At 44.5% G+C, this 18,880-nt stretch overlaps 1 protein-coding gene across 3 annotated transcripts in view; it reads right to left on the reverse strand.

Annotated features, from left to right (window-relative positions):
• Window positions 1-332: 332 nt before the first annotated feature.
• Window positions 333-18,880, reverse strand: part of NEMP2 (nuclear envelope integral membrane protein 2) — a 61,577-nt gene continuing 43,029 nt past the window's right edge. For 2 of the 3 annotated variants that reach the window (XM_033947216.1, XM_033947217.1), the window contains exons 6-9: window positions 10,892-11,006; window positions 8,091-8,316; window positions 6,632-6,808; window positions 3,369-4,751 (exon numbers count right to left, since the gene is read on the reverse strand). In XM_033947216.1, coding sequence (XP_033803107.1) covers window positions 4,505-4,751; window positions 6,632-6,808; window positions 8,091-8,316; window positions 10,892-11,006 — 765 coding nt within the window. In that variant the 3' untranslated portion in view covers window positions 3,369-4,504. Of the gene's footprint in view, window positions 1,243-3,368; window positions 4,752-6,631; window positions 6,809-8,090; window positions 8,317-10,891; window positions 11,007-18,880 lie in introns of those variants that run through there. The other variant, XR_004539701.1, reaches the window with a different exon arrangement.

Below are 18,880 nucleotides of genomic sequence, written 5' to 3' on the forward strand. Positions count from 1 at the left end.
AGGCAGCGGCTCAGTGGTCCAATGTGCCCAAGCAGTGTGAATAACTGCTTGTGAGATTAAGTACAAGCAGTGTTATTCATGTACTGCAGGAATGACAGGTTACTTTCATGGTAAAAGCTTGACTTATTGAACCTTAACTACCCTCCTTATATTGTTTTGTAAACTGCTTTAGGTTATAGCCAAAGAAAACAAAAGAGAAACAAACCTAAAGGAGAGTGTGGTGTAGTGGTTAGATCTACAGCCTCAGCACCCTGAGGTTATGGGTTCAAACCCTGCACTGCTCCCTATGACCCTGTGTAAGTCACTTAATCCTCCACTAGCCCAGGTACATTAGGCAGATTATAAGCCCACCAGGACAGAAAGGGAAAATGTTTGAAGTACCTGTATGTAAACAGCTTTCAGTGTGGTTGTAAAACTACAAAATTGCAGTCCCAATCCCTTTCCCCAAAAAACCCAGCAATAACATTCAATGCACAGGAAATAGCTGCAATGTACACAAAAAAAAACCACATGATGGAGCAATTTCTTCATAAACACTAATATTTTGCTACCGAAGTTCTTGACATATAAGAATCAGTAATCCCTCCTTTCACAAAACTGTAGCGTTTTTTAGCACCAGCTACGGCAGTAACAGCTCTGCTGCTCATAGAATTCCTATGAGCGTCGGAGTTATCTCCATGGCCAGTGCTATGGTTTTATTTTTAAAAAAAGAAGGGAGGGGGGTTAATAAAGGTAAAAATTACCCAGTTATAAATGTTACTAGTCCAGACTGCTCTTTTGATCCATTAACATAAAATGGAATCAAGCTTTATAAAATCAGGATAGTTTTTCACTAACTGCCACACATGCAAATTTCCTGGAGGCTTCATATTGTCTATGTCCAAGCCTGACTAAAATGAGCAGTCCTGGGCATTTCTGCTATTCCTTCATCTTCAGGCATCTTTCTCTTCCAGCATTCTCATTGCTTTTCTTTTCAAGTGATATGATTGGCCTCCTCTTTCATCCGTCTTACCTAACCCCTTTCATCCTCCCATTGTGACACTCTGGCCCCACACTGTCTATTAGCAAAAGTGGACAAGGGAAGCAGACATTATACTACAGTCAAATGCATTATTCATAATAAAAGATTTCTGAACATAACACCAGTCTAGGTAGACACACTTGATGTTGGGGGAAGGGAAAGAGAAACAGGCACTATTCAATGCAGCAGTCAGTGGGTTTTTCCAGCGCAAGCAGCAATGTCTGAAAAAAAATTAATTATATTTAATACTACTATCCAGTCAACAGTGCTGAACATATATGTAGTCTGCTGACCTCTGGCAGCTATATGAATAGTTGTGATATTCAGCAACTATATATATATATATATATATATATATATATATATATATAGCTACATGCTTTCATTTAGGAAGTTTTGTTTCTAGCCCACCTTAAAAGACTCCTTAGCTATGAGGACAGCAGCTAAATATCATTGCTATATGAATAGCTAGGCGAAATATCCTCTCCTCACCTTGGTGCTATCCAGACAGCACCAGAGCTGCTAAGAGGGAGAGGAGCAAGATTTCTCAGGGCCCAACCTCAAAATGTGTGTATGGGGGAGGGAGGGCGCCAACATAGGCAAAAACTTCCACTGCCAGGCACAAGGCTGGATCAGTCTCCTCTTCTGTGCTGGGTTATCATGTTAACTCTGCTCTGCTGGCCATGGGTCAGTCTTCCTGTCGTGTCCGATCCTGCTTCCTATATGTAGTACTTCCTGTTTCTGCATAGATAGGAGGGGACGCAGCCGGATCAAAGACATATGGCTGCCAGAGGAGAGAGAGACAATTGTTTGCCCTGGATGGCACTGGAGCATATCAAGGGAATTCTTGGTGCCACTATCAATATAGCACTGCTAAATGTTATAAAGGTTGGTCTCTCAATAGGAAACAGTTAAAAAGAGAAAGTAACGATTCTGTAAAAGGTGCCTATTCCATAGAGGAAAACAGGCACTTGCATTCCTTTATAGAATACTAGCATAGCAGACATCAATCTGCATATATAATTTAGGCATGACTACTCACTCCAGCCACAGAAGTACTGTAAATCCTTGTAACTAGGATTACTAAACATATGCTCAAACTATAGTATTTTATAATTTACACAGGTAAACTATGCATCCTGCCCAGACTCTGCTCGTATGCATACATGTATATACATGCTTACATGCTAGCATGCTGGTCATTTATGCACGTTCCTGTTGCCTAAATGTTGGTGCTGTCTTTATAAAATTCTCCCCCCATTATGTCAGCAGAAACAAATCAGGTATCGCCCAGAAATGTTTTTTTCTCCTGAAAATGGTGGAGTGGAAAAGCATTAAGAAGTTGGAACCCCAGGACCCCCCACATAAATAATCCTCTGAACTAAATTAAACTAAACAAATCACTCAGGGGAAGATACTCAAAAACCCGCATTAAAAAGCGACAGGCTGCTAATGCAGCCGTTCGGATACAGAATCTAAAAACCCAAGACATTCTTAAAAAACTGCACATGCAAATAAGGTCGGCAGACAGCAGCTAGGATTTCCTAGAAAAAAAACGATGTCAATGCCAAAAACCCCCAAAACAAAACACAGCAGCAGGCAAGATGCCAACTCTCTCCTACTGCAGTACAAGTAAAAAAACAAATAAAACACCTGCCGTGACCCCCCCCCCCACAGCAGATTTGCCCACTCTCTCCTGCCTGCAGCACTAAAGTTTGTAAAAATCTGCCTGCGAGCGCGACCCCCCTGCAGTAGGAGAAATGCCCACTCCTCTGCAGCACATGTAAAAAAATAAAAAAACACCTGCCACCTATGGAAGGGGCTTTAAACACCCTGGGCCAATCAGGGTCTTAAGACTCTGATTGGCCTGGACATCCCATAGGCAGGACCTTAGGCATTCAGGCCAATCAGAGCTTTAGGACCCTTCTGATTGGCCCAGGGTGTTTAAAGCCCCTCCCTTAGGAGGGCCATAGGTGGGGCCTTAAACACTCAGCCACTCAGAGCCTCAAGCCCCTCCCCAGTGTATCCCATGATGCACCAGGGAGGGAAATTACCATTTTAGATGACGCAGCAGCAGCAACAGCTGCTGGGATGATGGCTGTTCTCTAAAATGTAATTTTTCTTTCCCTCTCTGATATACTAAGCCCTCTAACCTCGCTTCATACTTTTTCTATAATTCCATTGGAGTTCCGTTCTTTCCCAATTCCTGTAAACCGTGCCGAGCTCCACGTTGTGGAGTTGATGCGGTATATAAACCCAAGGTTTAGTTTAGTTTAATTTAGTTTAGGTCCACATTGCTCCGGTTTAGCTCTTAAGGTAAAAGGGAGGGGAGTTGGCAGGTAGTTTACTGTAGTAGGAGAGTGGGCATCTGGGTGTCACGGTAGTTTTTTTTTTTAAACTTGTGCGGCAGTAGGAGAGAGGGGGCATCTCTCCTGCTGCAGGGGGGGGTTGTGGCCAGGATTTTAGGCAAGGGGTGTTGTGATGCAGCGGAGAGATCTCTCCGCTGCATTACAAGCAGGGGATTTTAGTAGTCTCTGACACTGACCGGCACCCCTTGACCACACGGGTGTTTTGTGGGTAAAAGCAGATGACGCTTTTAGAAAATGGCTCAATTTTTTAAAATCCCCAGAGAGCCCATTTGTATATCAGTGTCAGAGACTGCTAGACTCTTTGCTAAAGAGGGAGATAATCCGTGGCTAAACTGCCAGAAAACAGTTTAGTGATGGCGTTAAAGCTTTGAGAATCTAGCCCTCAATCCCTCCTGGAGATGCCTTCACAAAGGTTTGGTGGGACTGAAATTCAGATAATCATAGCAATGGCTCAGGGACCTTTTCATTACATCCTAATTAATCTAATTTTCAAGTTTTAAGAATGGACAAAAATATAAAATGTCTCAGCTTTAAAATATCTGTACTGTTAATAGCTGCTAAAATAAAAAAAGACTCTGGATAACATGCCCTGAGCTGAAAGTATTGTTACCTGAAGGACTTAGCCAGGTATCAACAGATCATACCTGGGTAATCAGTCTCACTTACCGGGTCATGCCTATATTTTTGGATGCACTTACCCAGATACTGCTGCTAAAAAACCAAACAGATCCCCTTGGCACTATCCAGGCAGTGTTTGGGTGGATCCAGGAGTTACCTAGTCAAGCAGTCTGCTAACCAGCTATCTTAACTTTATCCAGGTAGTAATCTGGATACCTGTTTGAATATTGCTAATATCACATAAGTGCCAGCAGCTACATTATACCTGGATATTCAGCACCAGTATCTGGGTATGGCTTAGGGCTGAATATGCAGACAGATAAAGCCTGCGGCATCCAGCATTTAAAAGAAAGGAAGGCTGAACACTGACCCGCAAGTAAGTGTCCATTGTTGAATATAATCTGACATGGCCAAGTGCAAGACAGACCGCAGGAGCTGGTGGGACACTTCATCTTATCCCACACAGTTTTGCTCTGAGATTTGGAGGTACTTCTGTTCATGAAACTATAGTATCTGATGCAATGAATAATACTAGATCATGTTCCAGAGAGACATTATTCTGCGCTTGTTCTTCAGGTTCCTGGTGGTCTTGGATAGAATCAACCTGCTGATCCTGCTCCGGTTCACGCCTGCCACTGAATAGTTGCTCTTCTAAAAAAAGGCCTCCAGGACCATACTGTTCCTCATAATCGTCCATCTCTTTCTCAGACAGATGGTATGATCCTAGAACAAATTCTGCAAATCTACCCAAAGAAAGAGAGCACGGAAGTTTAATATTCATTATGTTCACAATGCCACTGGTGCATACAGCTCTGCACGTGTTACATACTGCTCCTGCTTCAGAGTCTCTGAGCATGGCAGGGTTGAGCAACTCAAGGTCATAAAAGCACAAAATGCACTATTCTGGTTCAGATTCATGGCCACTGAGCCCAACCTTCTGTCTCTAACAGTGGCCAATTATGTGTAGTATACAGGGAAGAGGAAGTGCAGTATCAATACTTCTTGGAGGACTCTGGCTGCAGCACTTACAGTGCTATATCCTCTTTTCCATTTCAGAAGGGGATAGAGGAGCATTTCTTTCAGTTTTGAAGGCAGGAGACATAAAAGGAAGAGAGAAAAATGCTTGAGGAAAGGTATGCTAATGGGTTTGTGACAAGGGAACAATATCAATGACACCATGGTTGAAGAGAAAGGGTATGCCTATGATGGCTCGAAAAAGAGTGGTCGATAGTTATGGTGGTTTAATAAAGGGGATTTGCTGTCTTGAAAAAACACTTCAGTGAAACATGTTGACATAGAGCTAATCCCAAAACTGACCACAAAAGCTATGTAAAAGCATTTCTATATAAATTATTGTATCAAATATTTATGAAATAATTTAATATTTAAGGGCAATGTACCCATGAGAAGTAATTAATTTAAACTATTTAAAAAACAATACATGATCCTGTGACGAAGCGACATGCCAATCACTAGAGAGATGATCGATTTGAACCTAATGTGTTGTCTCTGAGGATCGGGAATTATTTGTTGCGATTGGGTCCTTAGGGATGGTGATTTAATGTACACCGTTTAAATACTAATGTATATTCTGGACCCTTACTAACAAGTTGGTGCATATCTGATTAATATGATGGTGAAAGAACATGTTTTTGGGTTTTTTTACCTTCAATAAATATGCTCTTGTGCTATTTTATGGAAATTTCTACAGGCTCAGTCACAGAATTATGTAAAAGCAATAAAATAAATCCAATGGCCCTAAACAAGTCAGAGTTCTCTAAATAACTGCTACCCAAATCTGCACAGATACCAGTACACCATAGAAACATGACGGCAGATAATGGCCCATCTAGTCTGTCTATCCACAGTAACCATTATCTCTCCGAGAGATCCCACGTGCCTATCCCAGGAAAGACTTCATTTAACTTGACCTCCTGCTATAGATTTGAGACAGAGACTGTCTTTCAAACTTTATTTTGGTCTCTCGATGCTCGATTGCCTTTTCCTGTGCTGGATTCTAGTCTTAAGGCCTGCACTATGAAGACTAAGTGAGCCTGTGAGCCTGTGTGCCAGGCTTTGCTTATAGGCCCCATATGTTCATTGTCCTTACATTATTCCAGTTGGCTGTTACGTAAGGGGAGGTTTGGGAAAAAGCCACAAGCACCCCAGCACTACCTGAGATCCTAGGAACAGAGCAGCTCTCCAGCTTCAGCATGCATCTTAAGATTAGAAGGCTAGAAAGTGAAGGGAAGGGCTGAGGCAGAGGAGTCAGAAATGGGGGTTGGAGATAGGACAGTACTGGAGAGAAATGACTGAAGAGTAGACTTAATAAGGGGGCAGCACTGATCAGTTTGGAGGGAGATGTGCCCATCCATCATTTTAATGTAAGAGAATTTTACTGAATATATAGTGTGTTTAAAATGATTTATAAGTAACTTCAATTTCTAACTCAGTTATTACTTAACATAAAATAAATAGTTAGCTAGTAGATTTTGCCCTTCATCTTTATAGGGCGAAGTTTTATCTTCTGCTAGATTCTGAGAAAAATCTATCTTACAAAATCAGAGACACAGAATGGATAAAATCCCTATATTTGCTACATGTTTAAGAGATTCTTGCTTACTTGTGAGGATTACGGAGTCTAGCCATAGTAAGCCAGGCTGGGAAGTCTGGGCTTGTACAGCATTGGCGCAGTTCCTCCAAGGCTTTGATGGTTTCTATCTCCGCCTGCTCCGTATACTCCTCTTCAGTAAGCAGTTTAATCCCTGGTTTTCTTGACATTAAACAGTCCTTCAGTTTCCTATAACAGATAACAAACAGAACGTATATATCTGGTCAAATGTTTCATATGCTCACAACATAATTACTCCAGGCTGGTCAACCTGTTTCTCTCCACAGAACTCCTTTTCACTGTAAGAACATAAGAATAGTTATACTGGGTCTGACCAATGGTTCAACTAGCTCAGAATCCTGTTTCCAACAGTGGCCAATCTAGGTCATAAGTAACCGGCAGAAATCCAAATAGTAGCAACATTCTATGCTACCAATCCCAGGGCAAGCAGTGGATTCCCCCCTGTCTTAATAGCAGACTATGGACTTTTCTTTCAGGAACTTTGCCAACCTTTCTTTTAAACCCAGCTACACTAACCACTGTTACATCATCCTCTGGCAATGAGTTCTAGAGCTTAACTATTCTTTGAGTGAAAAAAATAATTTTCTCCTATTTGTTTTAAAGGTATTTCCATGCAACGTCATTGAGTGTCCCCTAGTTTATTTTTGAAAAAGTGAAAAATCGATTCACTTATTATACCTGTGCTCCACCACTCAGAATTTTGTACACTTCAATCATATCTCCCCTTAACCATCTCTTTTCCAAGCTTAAGTCTAAAACTTCTTTAGCCTTCCCTCATACAAGAGGAGTTCCATCCCTTTATCATTTGGTTGCTCTTCTTTGAACCTTTTCTAATTCTGCTTTATCTTTTTTGAGATACAGCGACCAGAATTGAATGTAATACTCAAGGTGAGGTCCCACCACAGAGTAATACAGAGACATTATATTTTTGGTCTTAATTACCATCCCAATAATTCCTAGCATCATGTTTGCTTTTTTGATCACCGCCACACATTGTACAGAAGATTTCAGTGTATTGTGTATAATGACACCTGGATCTTTTTCTTGGATGCTGACTCCTAAGGTGGAGCCAGCATCTGGTAACTATGATTTGGATTATTCTTTCCAATGTGCCTCACTGCATTTCTCCACAGTAAAGTTAATCTGCCATTTGGATGCCCAGTTTTCCAATTTCCTAAGTCTTCTTACAATTTTTCATTCTGTATGTGTTTTAACCACTTTGAATAGTTTTGTGTCATCTGCAGATTTAATCACCTCACTTGTTGTTTTAACTTCCAGCTCATATATAAATGTGTTAAATAGCACTGGTCCCAGTACAGAGCCTTGTGGCACTCCACTATTCACCCTCTTCCATTGGGAAAATAGCCATTTAACCCTACCCTCTGTTCTGACATTGCTTCCTATCCCATGACTGTCATTTTATCTTGCTTGCTTTCAATAAGGTACCAACCTGCCCAGATAACAGAAGCCTCTTGCCGGGTAATGTAGTACTCTGGAGCACACAAGGATGGCTATCAGTGTATAGGCCGCTTCAGGCATGCTAACACTGAAATAAATCAGCAGGCAACCTATTAGCTGCAAGGTCCAGGTCAGGAGATGAATGCTTTGCTCATTGTTGATCGGCCCATTTCTGTAACAGATTACAAAGCCGACACATCCAACCACCAGAAAATAGCCTGGAAAGGAGGAAAACAGGGAGTAAATGCATACTGATGTCAGTTGTCTGGGAAATAAATTGACATACAGTGTTGCTTCCCATAATAAGCAGTAACAAAATGTTATGCTAAAATAAGATACTCATTGCAGTGCTATTAACCAGCACACACACATAGCCAACTAATATCAATACAAGTGTACTAGCATTTCATCACAGTATTCCAGGATCTACACAGTATATCAGGTGGTTCCTTATAAGCTCTGAAGCAATGTGTCTGTTTGAAATGGCCTGGGGTTGATGTCTGCCAATCTAGGTTGCAGGAACTTTACTGTTTTGGTTCAGTAATCTTGTTTTCATCAGATCCACAGCCTAGAAAAATGTTACTGTAGGATTTATAAATACAGTTGTACTTTGCAGTAAAAGCTCTTGAATTTCCTTATCATCCTACCAGACCAGTTCAGATACTTGGCTTTATGCTGTTCTGCCAGCAGGTAGAGATTGAGAATTGCTGAGCTGTGATGCTGTCACTAAATTTATCTTGTATAACCTGTCTTGGCCAGTCAGTATTTCTTAGTCTCCAGCAGGTGACAAGCTTCCCATTCAGTCTGGTAGGACTTTATTTCCATTTCCTTGGTCAGTCATATAAAAAAAACAACAACCCCACAAACCCAGGGGGTTTTTCTAAAAAAAAAAATAAATAAAAAAAAAAATAAAAAAAAAATAAATATATATATATATATATATATATATATAACTAAATAAATTTAGGAGTATAACATGAATAACCTTTTTCTTCAGGGAAAACTTTGCATGTCCAAACTTAATTACTGCGCAGCAGACCATTTGACACGCAATTGCCTTTTCAGTGCTCCTTTGCTGGCCACCTGCTACAAGATTTGGAGGACTAGGGGCGAAAAGGAACAGAAAAAGATGCCAGGCTTATGTGGAGAATGTGGGGGGAGACTGAAAGATGCTGGATTTGTTTAAGGAGGAAGAGAGACTAAGACCTGTAAGTGGGAGGGGGGAAGAGAGCAGAAGACATGCTAGACTTGGAAGGAAGCAGAGGAAAGTGAGAGAGCCCCAGAACAAAAATGGAATGAGGAACATAAGGGGAGAAATGCTGGCTCAAGGGTGGGGTGGGGGGGGGAAGGGGTTCAAGGAACTGAGAGAGACAGAAGGTGATTGAGACTGGATTGCTAGAGAAAGGAAGGGGAGAGACACTGGACCATGGGAGCAGGAGCTCATGGTGCAAAAAGGGAGCTGATCCTGGAGTGGGGGCTATAGGAGGAAAGGAAGAGAGAGTAAAGAAGCTAGACATGGAAAGGGACAGGGAAACATAGTAGAGATGCTGGACATGGAGGGAGCAAAAGGATAAAGACATAGCAGGCCAGTGCTGACATAAGAGACTAGGAACAGGGTCACAGGGGAGATGCTGGACAGGATAGAAAAAAAGGGACCCAGAGGGAAGATGAATGGTAGAGAGAAAAGAAATGTAGAAATGACAGAAGAGTTAAGAAAATAAACAGAGAAAAGCAGAGAAAGACACTGGGATCAAATGTAGAAAATTTTTTTTTTTTCTGAATTCATTACAAAGTAAGATAGTAAATGACAGCAGATGATGACCTGAACGATCCATCCAGTCTGCCCAATAGTCACACTCATTATAAAATATATTAATGGTTAAATTTTCTTTTCTTTAATATTTCTGGGCATTAGACCATAGAAGTCCGTCGGGACTGTCTTTAGGTTCCCACTGCTGCTTTCTTACACCTGAAAACCTTAGATTCACCTCTTTTCATAAAAATCCTTAGGGCTGTTTTCCTCATCCAAATCAGCAACAAACATACAATTATTGCTCTCTTTAAAAGCTGGGATAGACAACAAGTTTGTGGCAGATCGGTCGGCAACTTGAGATCTTTGCCTCATGTGAATTTTGTATTGCTTCCTGATTTTTTAATCCCTGTTCCTAGGATTTACTTAAATGCTTGTTCAGTAAAGAACAAGGCACATATTAATAGGTATGGTATTAGTGAATTAGATGTAGAATTGACTATCATTACTGATCTTGACCACTCTACCTTTCAGGATTTATGTCTACCTGGCTGTTCGAACTATTATAGGGCCAGGACAACAAAGAAAGGGAGTACTGTAGCACAAACTTTTAGAATCTATATATTTAAAATGAAAAATTAATTCTTATATTCTAATTTTCTTTCTTTGAGTCCTTCAGATCAATCCAGAACCTATCTGTGGTTCTTAGCATAATTGGGTTTTTATTGTCTTCTTAAGCATATTTCTGTTGGATCTTTAGTCTGGAGGGCTTTATCCTTCATTGGTGGCTCTCTGTTGAGTGGTTCATTAGTTCTTAGGAGATTTTTTTCCTTTTAATTGCCTTTGCTTGTCTGCTTTATGATAAATAGTGACTGGCCAGAGGGTTGCACAGGGTCCTTAAGTGAGGACATCACACCTCAATAGATCTCAGTCTCTACTTGCTGGTAGGACAACACAAACCCAAGTGTCTGGACTCATCTGGAGGGACTCAAAGAAAGAAAAGTAGTAATTAAGAACTAGTTCACCCATTCTGACCAACTTACCGAACAGGTAATTTTTGTTTTCGTGCCACAACCAATTTATGTTCTCCTTTAAGAAGTGAAGGAAATATATAGAAGAAATCCAGCTTCCACTCATTAAAACCCAGAAGGTATTATGCTACAAATGAAACAGACTGCTTAGTAAAGAGTCTACTCATTTTAAACAGAATATTGTTTATTAAACACACACAAGAGTTTGACTATGCTTCAAGATGGACAGTTTTAAAACCATTTGAAAACTGCCCATATAGTATGTATTACTTATTTATGTATTCAATTTTCTATACCGTTCTCCCAGGGAAGCTCAGAATGGTTTACATGAATTTATTCAGGTGCTCAAGCATTTTTCTCTGTCCTGGCGGGCTCACAATCTATCTAGTGTACCTGGGGCAATGGGGGGAATTAAGTGACTTGCCTAGGGTCACAAGGGGCAGCATGGGTTTTAACCCACAACCTCAGGGTGCCGAGGCTATAGCTTTAACCACTGCGCCACACTGGTCCATTCTTGTTATTCGTGGTAGTATGGTTCCAAAATAAATCCGCAAACTGCAAAATTGCGACTGATGAAACACTGCGCCTTTGGGAAAATAGAGGTTAGGTTCCAGCAGTACATTTTGCACCTCTAAATTGCATAAAGTAAATAATGGATCCTATTGGAACAATAGGGTTAGGTTGCTGCATGGGACAGCATTTGACAAAAACCATAGTAGAACATTTAGAATGTTGCAAACATTTTTTGTTTGCAGTTTTGCTTATAGAAGTAACATTCTTACAGTAATTGCAGAAAACAGTGCTAGAAAATAAATGTACGGTATTGCACAACCATAGTAAGCAATTAATCTGTTCATCAACCATAATGCACCATGGTTTTCTCACCATTAGGTGTACAGTAACGCTGTTAAAAACAATTGCATACAACAGTGCTGAAAAATTACTATGTGCTGTATAGTATTGTACTATTTGGGAACTTGCAAGAAAACCCTTAATAGACTTCGAGTTGTTCAAAACTCAGCAGTTCGACTGATTTTTGATTTGAAAAAAATGGGAACATATTAGTTCTTATTTTAAAAAAGGCAAGAGTTTTAATTTAAATTTATTTGTTTCTGTTTTAAATCACTATTTGATATGGCACCTGCCTACCTGGTTTCACATTTTTCTTTGGATTGTTCTAACAGATCCACATGTCGAATTCATCTGTTCACTTTTCCAACAGTAAAAGCTTGTAGGTATAAAAGATTTTTTAATAGAACCCTTGCTTTTCAAGCTGGCAGAATGAATGACTGGTTGGGTAAGCACAATTACTTATCGTAACAGATGCTAGCTATCCAGGGACAGCAGGCAGATATTCTCTACATGTTGGTGACATCACTAACGGAGCCCCCTAGCGGACGTTTTCACAAGCAGACTTGTTTGAAGACCTTCAAGCTTGCGATTGGCCCGTGCATGCGCACGTGCCCCTCCCGCACGATCTAGGGCATGCGTCGTCTCAGCGTGTCCTCAGTTCAGATAGCTAGCAAAGAAGCCAACCACGGGGAGGTGGGTGGGTTGCGAGAATATCTGCCTGCTGTCCTTGGATAACACCTGTTACGGTAAGTAACTGTGCTTTATCCCAGGACAAGCAGGCAGCATATTCTCTACATGTGGGAGACCTCCAAGCTAACCAGAATGGGATGGAGGGAGAGTTGGCAATTTAGGAGAACACATTTGCAAAACTGACTGGCCAAAATGGCCGTCACGCCTGGAGAAAGCATCCAGACAGTAGTGAGAGGTGAAAGTATGAACCAAGGACCAAGTGGCAGCCTTACAGATTTCCTCAATGGGAGTCGAGCGGAGGAAGGCAGACGCCGCCATTGCTCTGACCTGTGGCCTGTGACTCAACCCGGCAGGGAGAGACCAGCCTGAGCGTAACAGAAAGAGATACAAGCGGCCAACCAGTTAGAAATGGTCCGCTTAGAAACAGAGTGACCCAATTGATTAGGATCGAAAGAGAGGAACAGCTGGGGAGCAGAACGATGAGGAGCGGTGCACTTTGCTGTCCTTGTCCAATCCACCATCCTTTCCAGACTGGACTATTGCAACTCTATCTACCTAAGCCTAACAAAGAAAAACCTTCAAAGGCTCCAGCGGATTTAGAATGCCGCTGCTAAGCTCATCTTCGCAAAAAGCAAATTCGACCATGTCTCACCGCTTTGTCCAAGCTCCACTGGCTTCCGATAATCTCCAGAGTCCACTTCAAATGTGCCTGCCTTACTTTCAAGATCTTACACGGGATCCTCCCCCCCCCCCCCCTTTATTCCTCTTTCTTGGAATTCCTCTAACCCCAATTCCACCAGATCCACCCAAAAACTGAAATTCTCCTTTCCCTCTCTAAAAGGAAAACTAGGTTCCTCCCTCCCATTTAGAATCACTGAGCTCTGGAACAACCTTACCTCCCCTCTTAGGAATCTGAGCTCCCTCCAACTCTTCCGTAAACATCTGAAATCCTGGTTATTCTCAAAAATGTAACTCTTCTTCCCTCTCTGATTATTCTAGTCCTCTAAATTTCCTCTTCATCCTTCCTTCCTCTGGAGTTCCTTTCTACCTTAACTCCTGTTAACTGTGTCGAGCTTTGCGAATGTAGAGATGATGCGGTATACGAACCTAAGGTTTAGTTTAGTTGGCCAGCGCACACTTACAATCAAGAGAATGCAGAGCCACTTCTCCAGGGTGAGAATGGGGCTTCAGAAAAAACACAGGAAGAACAATAGATTGGTTGATGTGAAAATCAGAAACAACCTTAGGCAAGAACTTAGGATGGGTACGGAGAACCACCTTATCATGATGGAAGACAGTGAAAGGTGAGTCTGCCACCAAGGCTTGAAGCTCACTGACCCGACGGGCAGAAGTGAGAGCAATGAAAAACACAACCTTCCAAGTAAGATATTTCAAGTGAGCCTGCACCAGCGGCTCAAAAGGGGGTTTCATCAATTCAGCAAGGACCACGTTAAGATCGCAAACTATAGGAGAAGGTTTAAGGGGCGGATGAATGTGGAAAAGGCCTTTCATGAAGCAGAAAACCACAGGATTAACAGAGTAGGCGTCCCGTCAATCGGCTGATGAAAAGCCGCAATGGCACTAAGGTGAACTCGAACCGAAGAGGACTTGAGTCCAGCACCAGACAAGTGCAACAGATAATCCAGGACAGCAAATAAGGAGGCAGACAGCAGCTCCTGCCGAGTAGCACACCAGGAAGAAAAGCGGGTCCACTTCTGATGGTAACATTGGCGAGTGGACTCCTGAGACGCCTCCAGGATTTCCAGCACAGGGTGGGAGAACCGGAATGAGGGCATTAAGTCTCGAGGAACCAAGCCGTCAAGTGCAGAGACTGTAGGTTGGGATGAAGTAGAGAACCCTGACTCTGCGTAAGCAGAGAAGGAAAAACAGGCAGAAGAGGCTCCCTGGAACTGAGTTGCAACAGAAGGGAGAACCACGGCTGTTGGGGCCACCGAGGAGCTATCAGAATTATGGTGGCACGCATGGACTTGAGCCTGACTAGAGTCTTCAGAATCAGAGAGAATGGAGGGAACGCATAAAGAAACAGGTTCGTCCAATCCAGCAGAAAGGCATCCGCCTCGAGCCTGAGAGGGGTGAAAACCCTGGAGCAGAAACGGGGCAACTTGTGATTGAGGGGGGACGCAAAAAGATCGACGTCCGGAATCCCCCAACGAGCAAACACTTGACGCAGGGTTAAGGAATGGATGGACCATTCTTGAGGCTGTAGAAGATGACTCAACTTGTCCGCCAGACAATTGTGCTGGCCCTGAATGTAGACAGCTCGAAGGAATATGTTGCGGCGGAGGGCCCAATCCCAGAGCCGCATCGCTTCTTGGCACAGGGACCGGGACCCCGTGCCTCCCTGTTTGTTGATATAATACATGGCGATCTGGTTGTCCATGCGAACCAACATCACTCGGTCATGAAGCAGGTGACAAAAAGCTTTCAGAGCGAGGAAAATCGCTCGAAGCTCCAGCAGATTGATGCGACAAAGGCGGTCAGCACTGGACCAAAGACCTGAGTGCGCAGACCATCCAGATGAGCCCCCCCAAGCATAGGCCGAGTCCGTCGTGGGAATCTTCTGCGGAGGAGGAGCATGAAACAGAAAATCTCTGGAAAGATTGGAAGAGAGCATCCACCAACGGAGAGACTGCTTCAAAAAAGGAGTCATGACAATGAGTCGAGAGACAGGATCCCGATCCTGGTTCCATTGGGACACCAGAGTCCACTGAGGAATACAGAGGTGAAGTCTGGCAAAAGGAGTCACGTGAACCGTGGAGGCCATGTGACCCAGGAGGACTATCATGAGCCGAGCCGGTGCCGAGGATAGATGGGTCACTCTCTGGCACAAACGGACAAGGACCTCCTGACGAGGCCGAGGCAAGAAGGAGCGGAGACGAACTATGTCCAGGACCGCTCCTATGAATTCGAGAGACTGAGACGGACAGAGGTGAGACTTGGGAAAGTTCACCTCGAAACCCAGACTCTGAAGGAGCAAGATGGTTTGATTCGTCGCTCGCAGAACTTCGTGGCGAGAGGACGCTTTGATCAACCAGTCATTGAGATAGGGAAACACCTGCAGGCCATGGAGACGCAGAGCCGCAGCTACCACCACTAGACATTTCATGAAAACCCTCGGAGAGGCCGCCAGGCCGAAGGGAAGAACACGATATTGGAGATGGAGATCCCCCACCCAGAATCTCAGATACCGGCGAGAGGCCGGGTGTATCTGAATGTGTGTGTATGTCTCCTTGAGGTCCAGCGAGCACAGCCAATCCCCCCTCGTCCAAGAGGGGGTACAATGTCGGAAGGGTGAGCATTCTGAACCACTCCCTGACCAGAAACTTGTTCAGAGCACGGAGGTCCAGGATCGGACGCAGATCCCCCATCTTCTTGGGTACCAGAAACTACTGGGAATAAAAACCCGTATTCCACTGGTCCAGAAGAACCACCTCGACCGCCCGAAGGTGAAGAAGAGCCTGAGCTTCCTGCAGAAGTAGAGGTAGCTGAGACTGGGAAGAAAGAAACTCTCTTGGTGGAAGGTCCGGGGGTATGCGACTGAAGTGAAGGGAGTACCCTTCCCGGACGATGGAAAGCACCCAACTGTTGATGGTAAGAATTTCCCATTGGGGATAAAAATGATGGAGATGACCCCCGATGGGAAGGGGGGAAGTCTCCAGGAGGAAGGGAGCCCGTACGCTCAGATAGGAATTGTCAAAAACACGGCCCAGGCTTCGCCGGAGCCTGGGCCTTAGCTTGACGCTGCTGCTGTTGCTGTGGCCGCTTCGAAGGAGGCCAAGAGAATGCAGGAGTAGATTTCTGCGGGTACCTCCGAAGAGGAATTTTATATTTCCGAGACGGAGGGGTTTTCGGCTTAAGTCTCACCAGAGATGCGAAGGACCGTTCGTGTTCCAAGAGGCGCTTAGTGGCCGCCTCGATGGAATCATCAAATAGCTCATGACCCACACATGGGAAATTGGCAAGACGATCCTGTAAATTCGGATCCATATGCACAATCCTGAGCCAAGCGAGGCGACGCATGGCGATCGTAGGCCGCCTGAAACATATAGAAGCGGATCTGGGAGAGGGTCTCATCGAGGAGACGAAACTCCTGACGCCGAGAATCCGGCACATCCGCCTGGAACAAGTGGAGGGCATCCACACAGAACCGGAGGTAGGACGTAAGATAAAGTTATAGTTGAGGACAACTGTTCGCCATCATTGAGTTTTGATAAAGACAGCGACCAAATTTGTCCATCGTACGGCCCTCCCGGCCTGGAGGGATGGCAGCGTAGACCTTCGAGGGGTTGGATTTCTTCAAGGAAGACTCAGCCACCAAGGATTGGTGAGAAAGCTATGAACTTTCAAACCCTTTGACTGGGATCGTCCAGTAATGGGACTCCAACTTGGAGGGAATAGCTGTGACCGCATGGGGGGTCTCCAGGTTCCAGAGAAATGTTTGCCGGAGAACCTGGTGCAATGGCAAGCGCAGCACCTCAAGGGGCGGATGATCAACACCCATTTCCGCCAGGAATTCCCGGGTATAACGGGACTCAGACTGGAGATCCAGGTTCAAGGCCCTGCCCATGTCAGAAATGAAATGAGTAAAGGAGGAGTTTCGAGGAGAAGACCCCTTAGAGGCTGGCATCTACCTCAATGGGGAATGTAAACTAGAGTCCAACTCGTGGATAAGGGTGTGCCTGGAAGGCTTCGTGGTCGGAGACATGTCCCGAAGGGGCGGAGAAGACCGCAGTCTTTTATACGGGCCAGGCCTGACCAAAATAGCGGGCGAGAAATGGGCCCCTTTCATTGACCCTCGTAAAGTCACAGGTCCCAACTCCGGAGATGAAGAATCGCTCGAGGGAACCCTGCAAGTCTTGCGGGCATGGCCCCGAGACACAAGAGCTCAGCTCAGGCTGGTCAGACTGGGACTGGGTCGAGACCGAAGTCAGAGGCGTCGAGGACTGGACAAGCTGGCTCACCACCGAGGAAAGCTTTGTGGTACGAATAGCCTTAAGCATGTCCTCGAACATAGGCACAGAGACCAAAGGATGTTGGGTCGTAGGTGTAGCAGTGCGCTCCTTCAGGGGCGACCTCGAGGAAGAGTATTCCTTAAGTGAGAAAGGACTCAAAGACGACGACGATGAGGCGGCAATCACATGAGACGTAGGCTTCTTTGCCGGCACACCTGAGGAGGAAAGAGGAGACTTACCCGAGGCCGGAGTAGCAGGAGGAGCCGAGGCCGAGGGGAACTTCGAGGCTTGAGGCACTCAATGGCGGTGCCAAGGCCGAGCTCGAGGCCTGTCCCGCAGAATCCATCGGGTCAAAGAGTTGGAGAATCTTGACCACCCTCCGACGAAAAGTCCGCGGTTGCAAAGTCGCACAACGCGGACACGACTCAGCACGGTGCTCCGCACCCAGGCACTCCACACACTGACGATGAGGATTGGTGATGGAGATAACCCGGTTGCACCTAGTGCAGTTTTTAAACCCGGTGCGAAGCCGGGACATAAGAAAAATACGACCGTGGCCCCGCGAGGCCAGGTGGCCAAAGCAAGACCGGATGACCTGGTCAAAAGGAAAAGAAAGAAAATAAAGATGCGAGCACAGCGACTAACCCGAAGATAACCAAAAGAGCCTTAGTGCAAGAAGGACAACGAGATTGTGCTAAGCAAGGGAGCAGTGCTTCTGGCTCCGCAGAAAAGCACAGTTACTTACTGTAACAGGTGTTATCCAGGGACAGCAGGCAGCTATTCTCACATAAAGGGTAATGTCATCAGCGGAGCCCGGATGCGGAAGCTTGCAAGCAGACTTGCTTGAAGAAACTAGAAGTTTCGAGTCGACCGCACCGCGCATGCACGAGTGCCTTCCCGCCCAGCGCAGGACGCTTCTCCTCAGTTCAGATAGCTAGCAAAGAAGCCAACCAGGGAAGGTGGGTGGGTTGTGAGAATAGCTGCTTGCTGTCCCTGGATAACACCTGTTACGGTAAGTTAACTGTGCTTTATCCCAGGGGTTTCCCTTCGATAGGTTGATGGAAAGCTGCAATTGCACTGAGATGGACTCGGATCGATGTAGACTTGAGGCCAGAAGTCGATAAATGCAAAAGATAATCCAAAACAGAAGATAAGGAGGAATGTTGGGGCACCTTATCATGAGAAACACACCACGTAGAAAATCTAGTCCATTTTTGGTGATAGCATTGTCTAGTGGTAGGTTTCCTAGAAGCCTCTAAAATGTCTCTGACAGGTTGAGAAAACTGCAGAGGAGTCATGTTGAGAGGTACCAAACTGTCAGGTGTAGAGACTGCAGGTTGGGATGAAGCAGAGATCCTTGGCTCTGTGTAAGCAGAGAAGGAAAAACTGGTAGAAGTTATGGCTCCCTGCTGCTGAGTTGAAGTAGGAGGGAGTACCAAGGTTGTCTCGGCCACCGAGGAGCAATCAGAATCATGGTGGCATGATC

This window comes from Geotrypetes seraphini, chromosome 5 (assembly GCF_902459505.1).
Source record: "Geotrypetes seraphini chromosome 5, aGeoSer1.1, whole genome shotgun sequence".
Classification (NCBI taxonomy): Eukaryota; Metazoa; Chordata; class Amphibia; order Gymnophiona; family Dermophiidae; genus Geotrypetes; species Geotrypetes seraphini.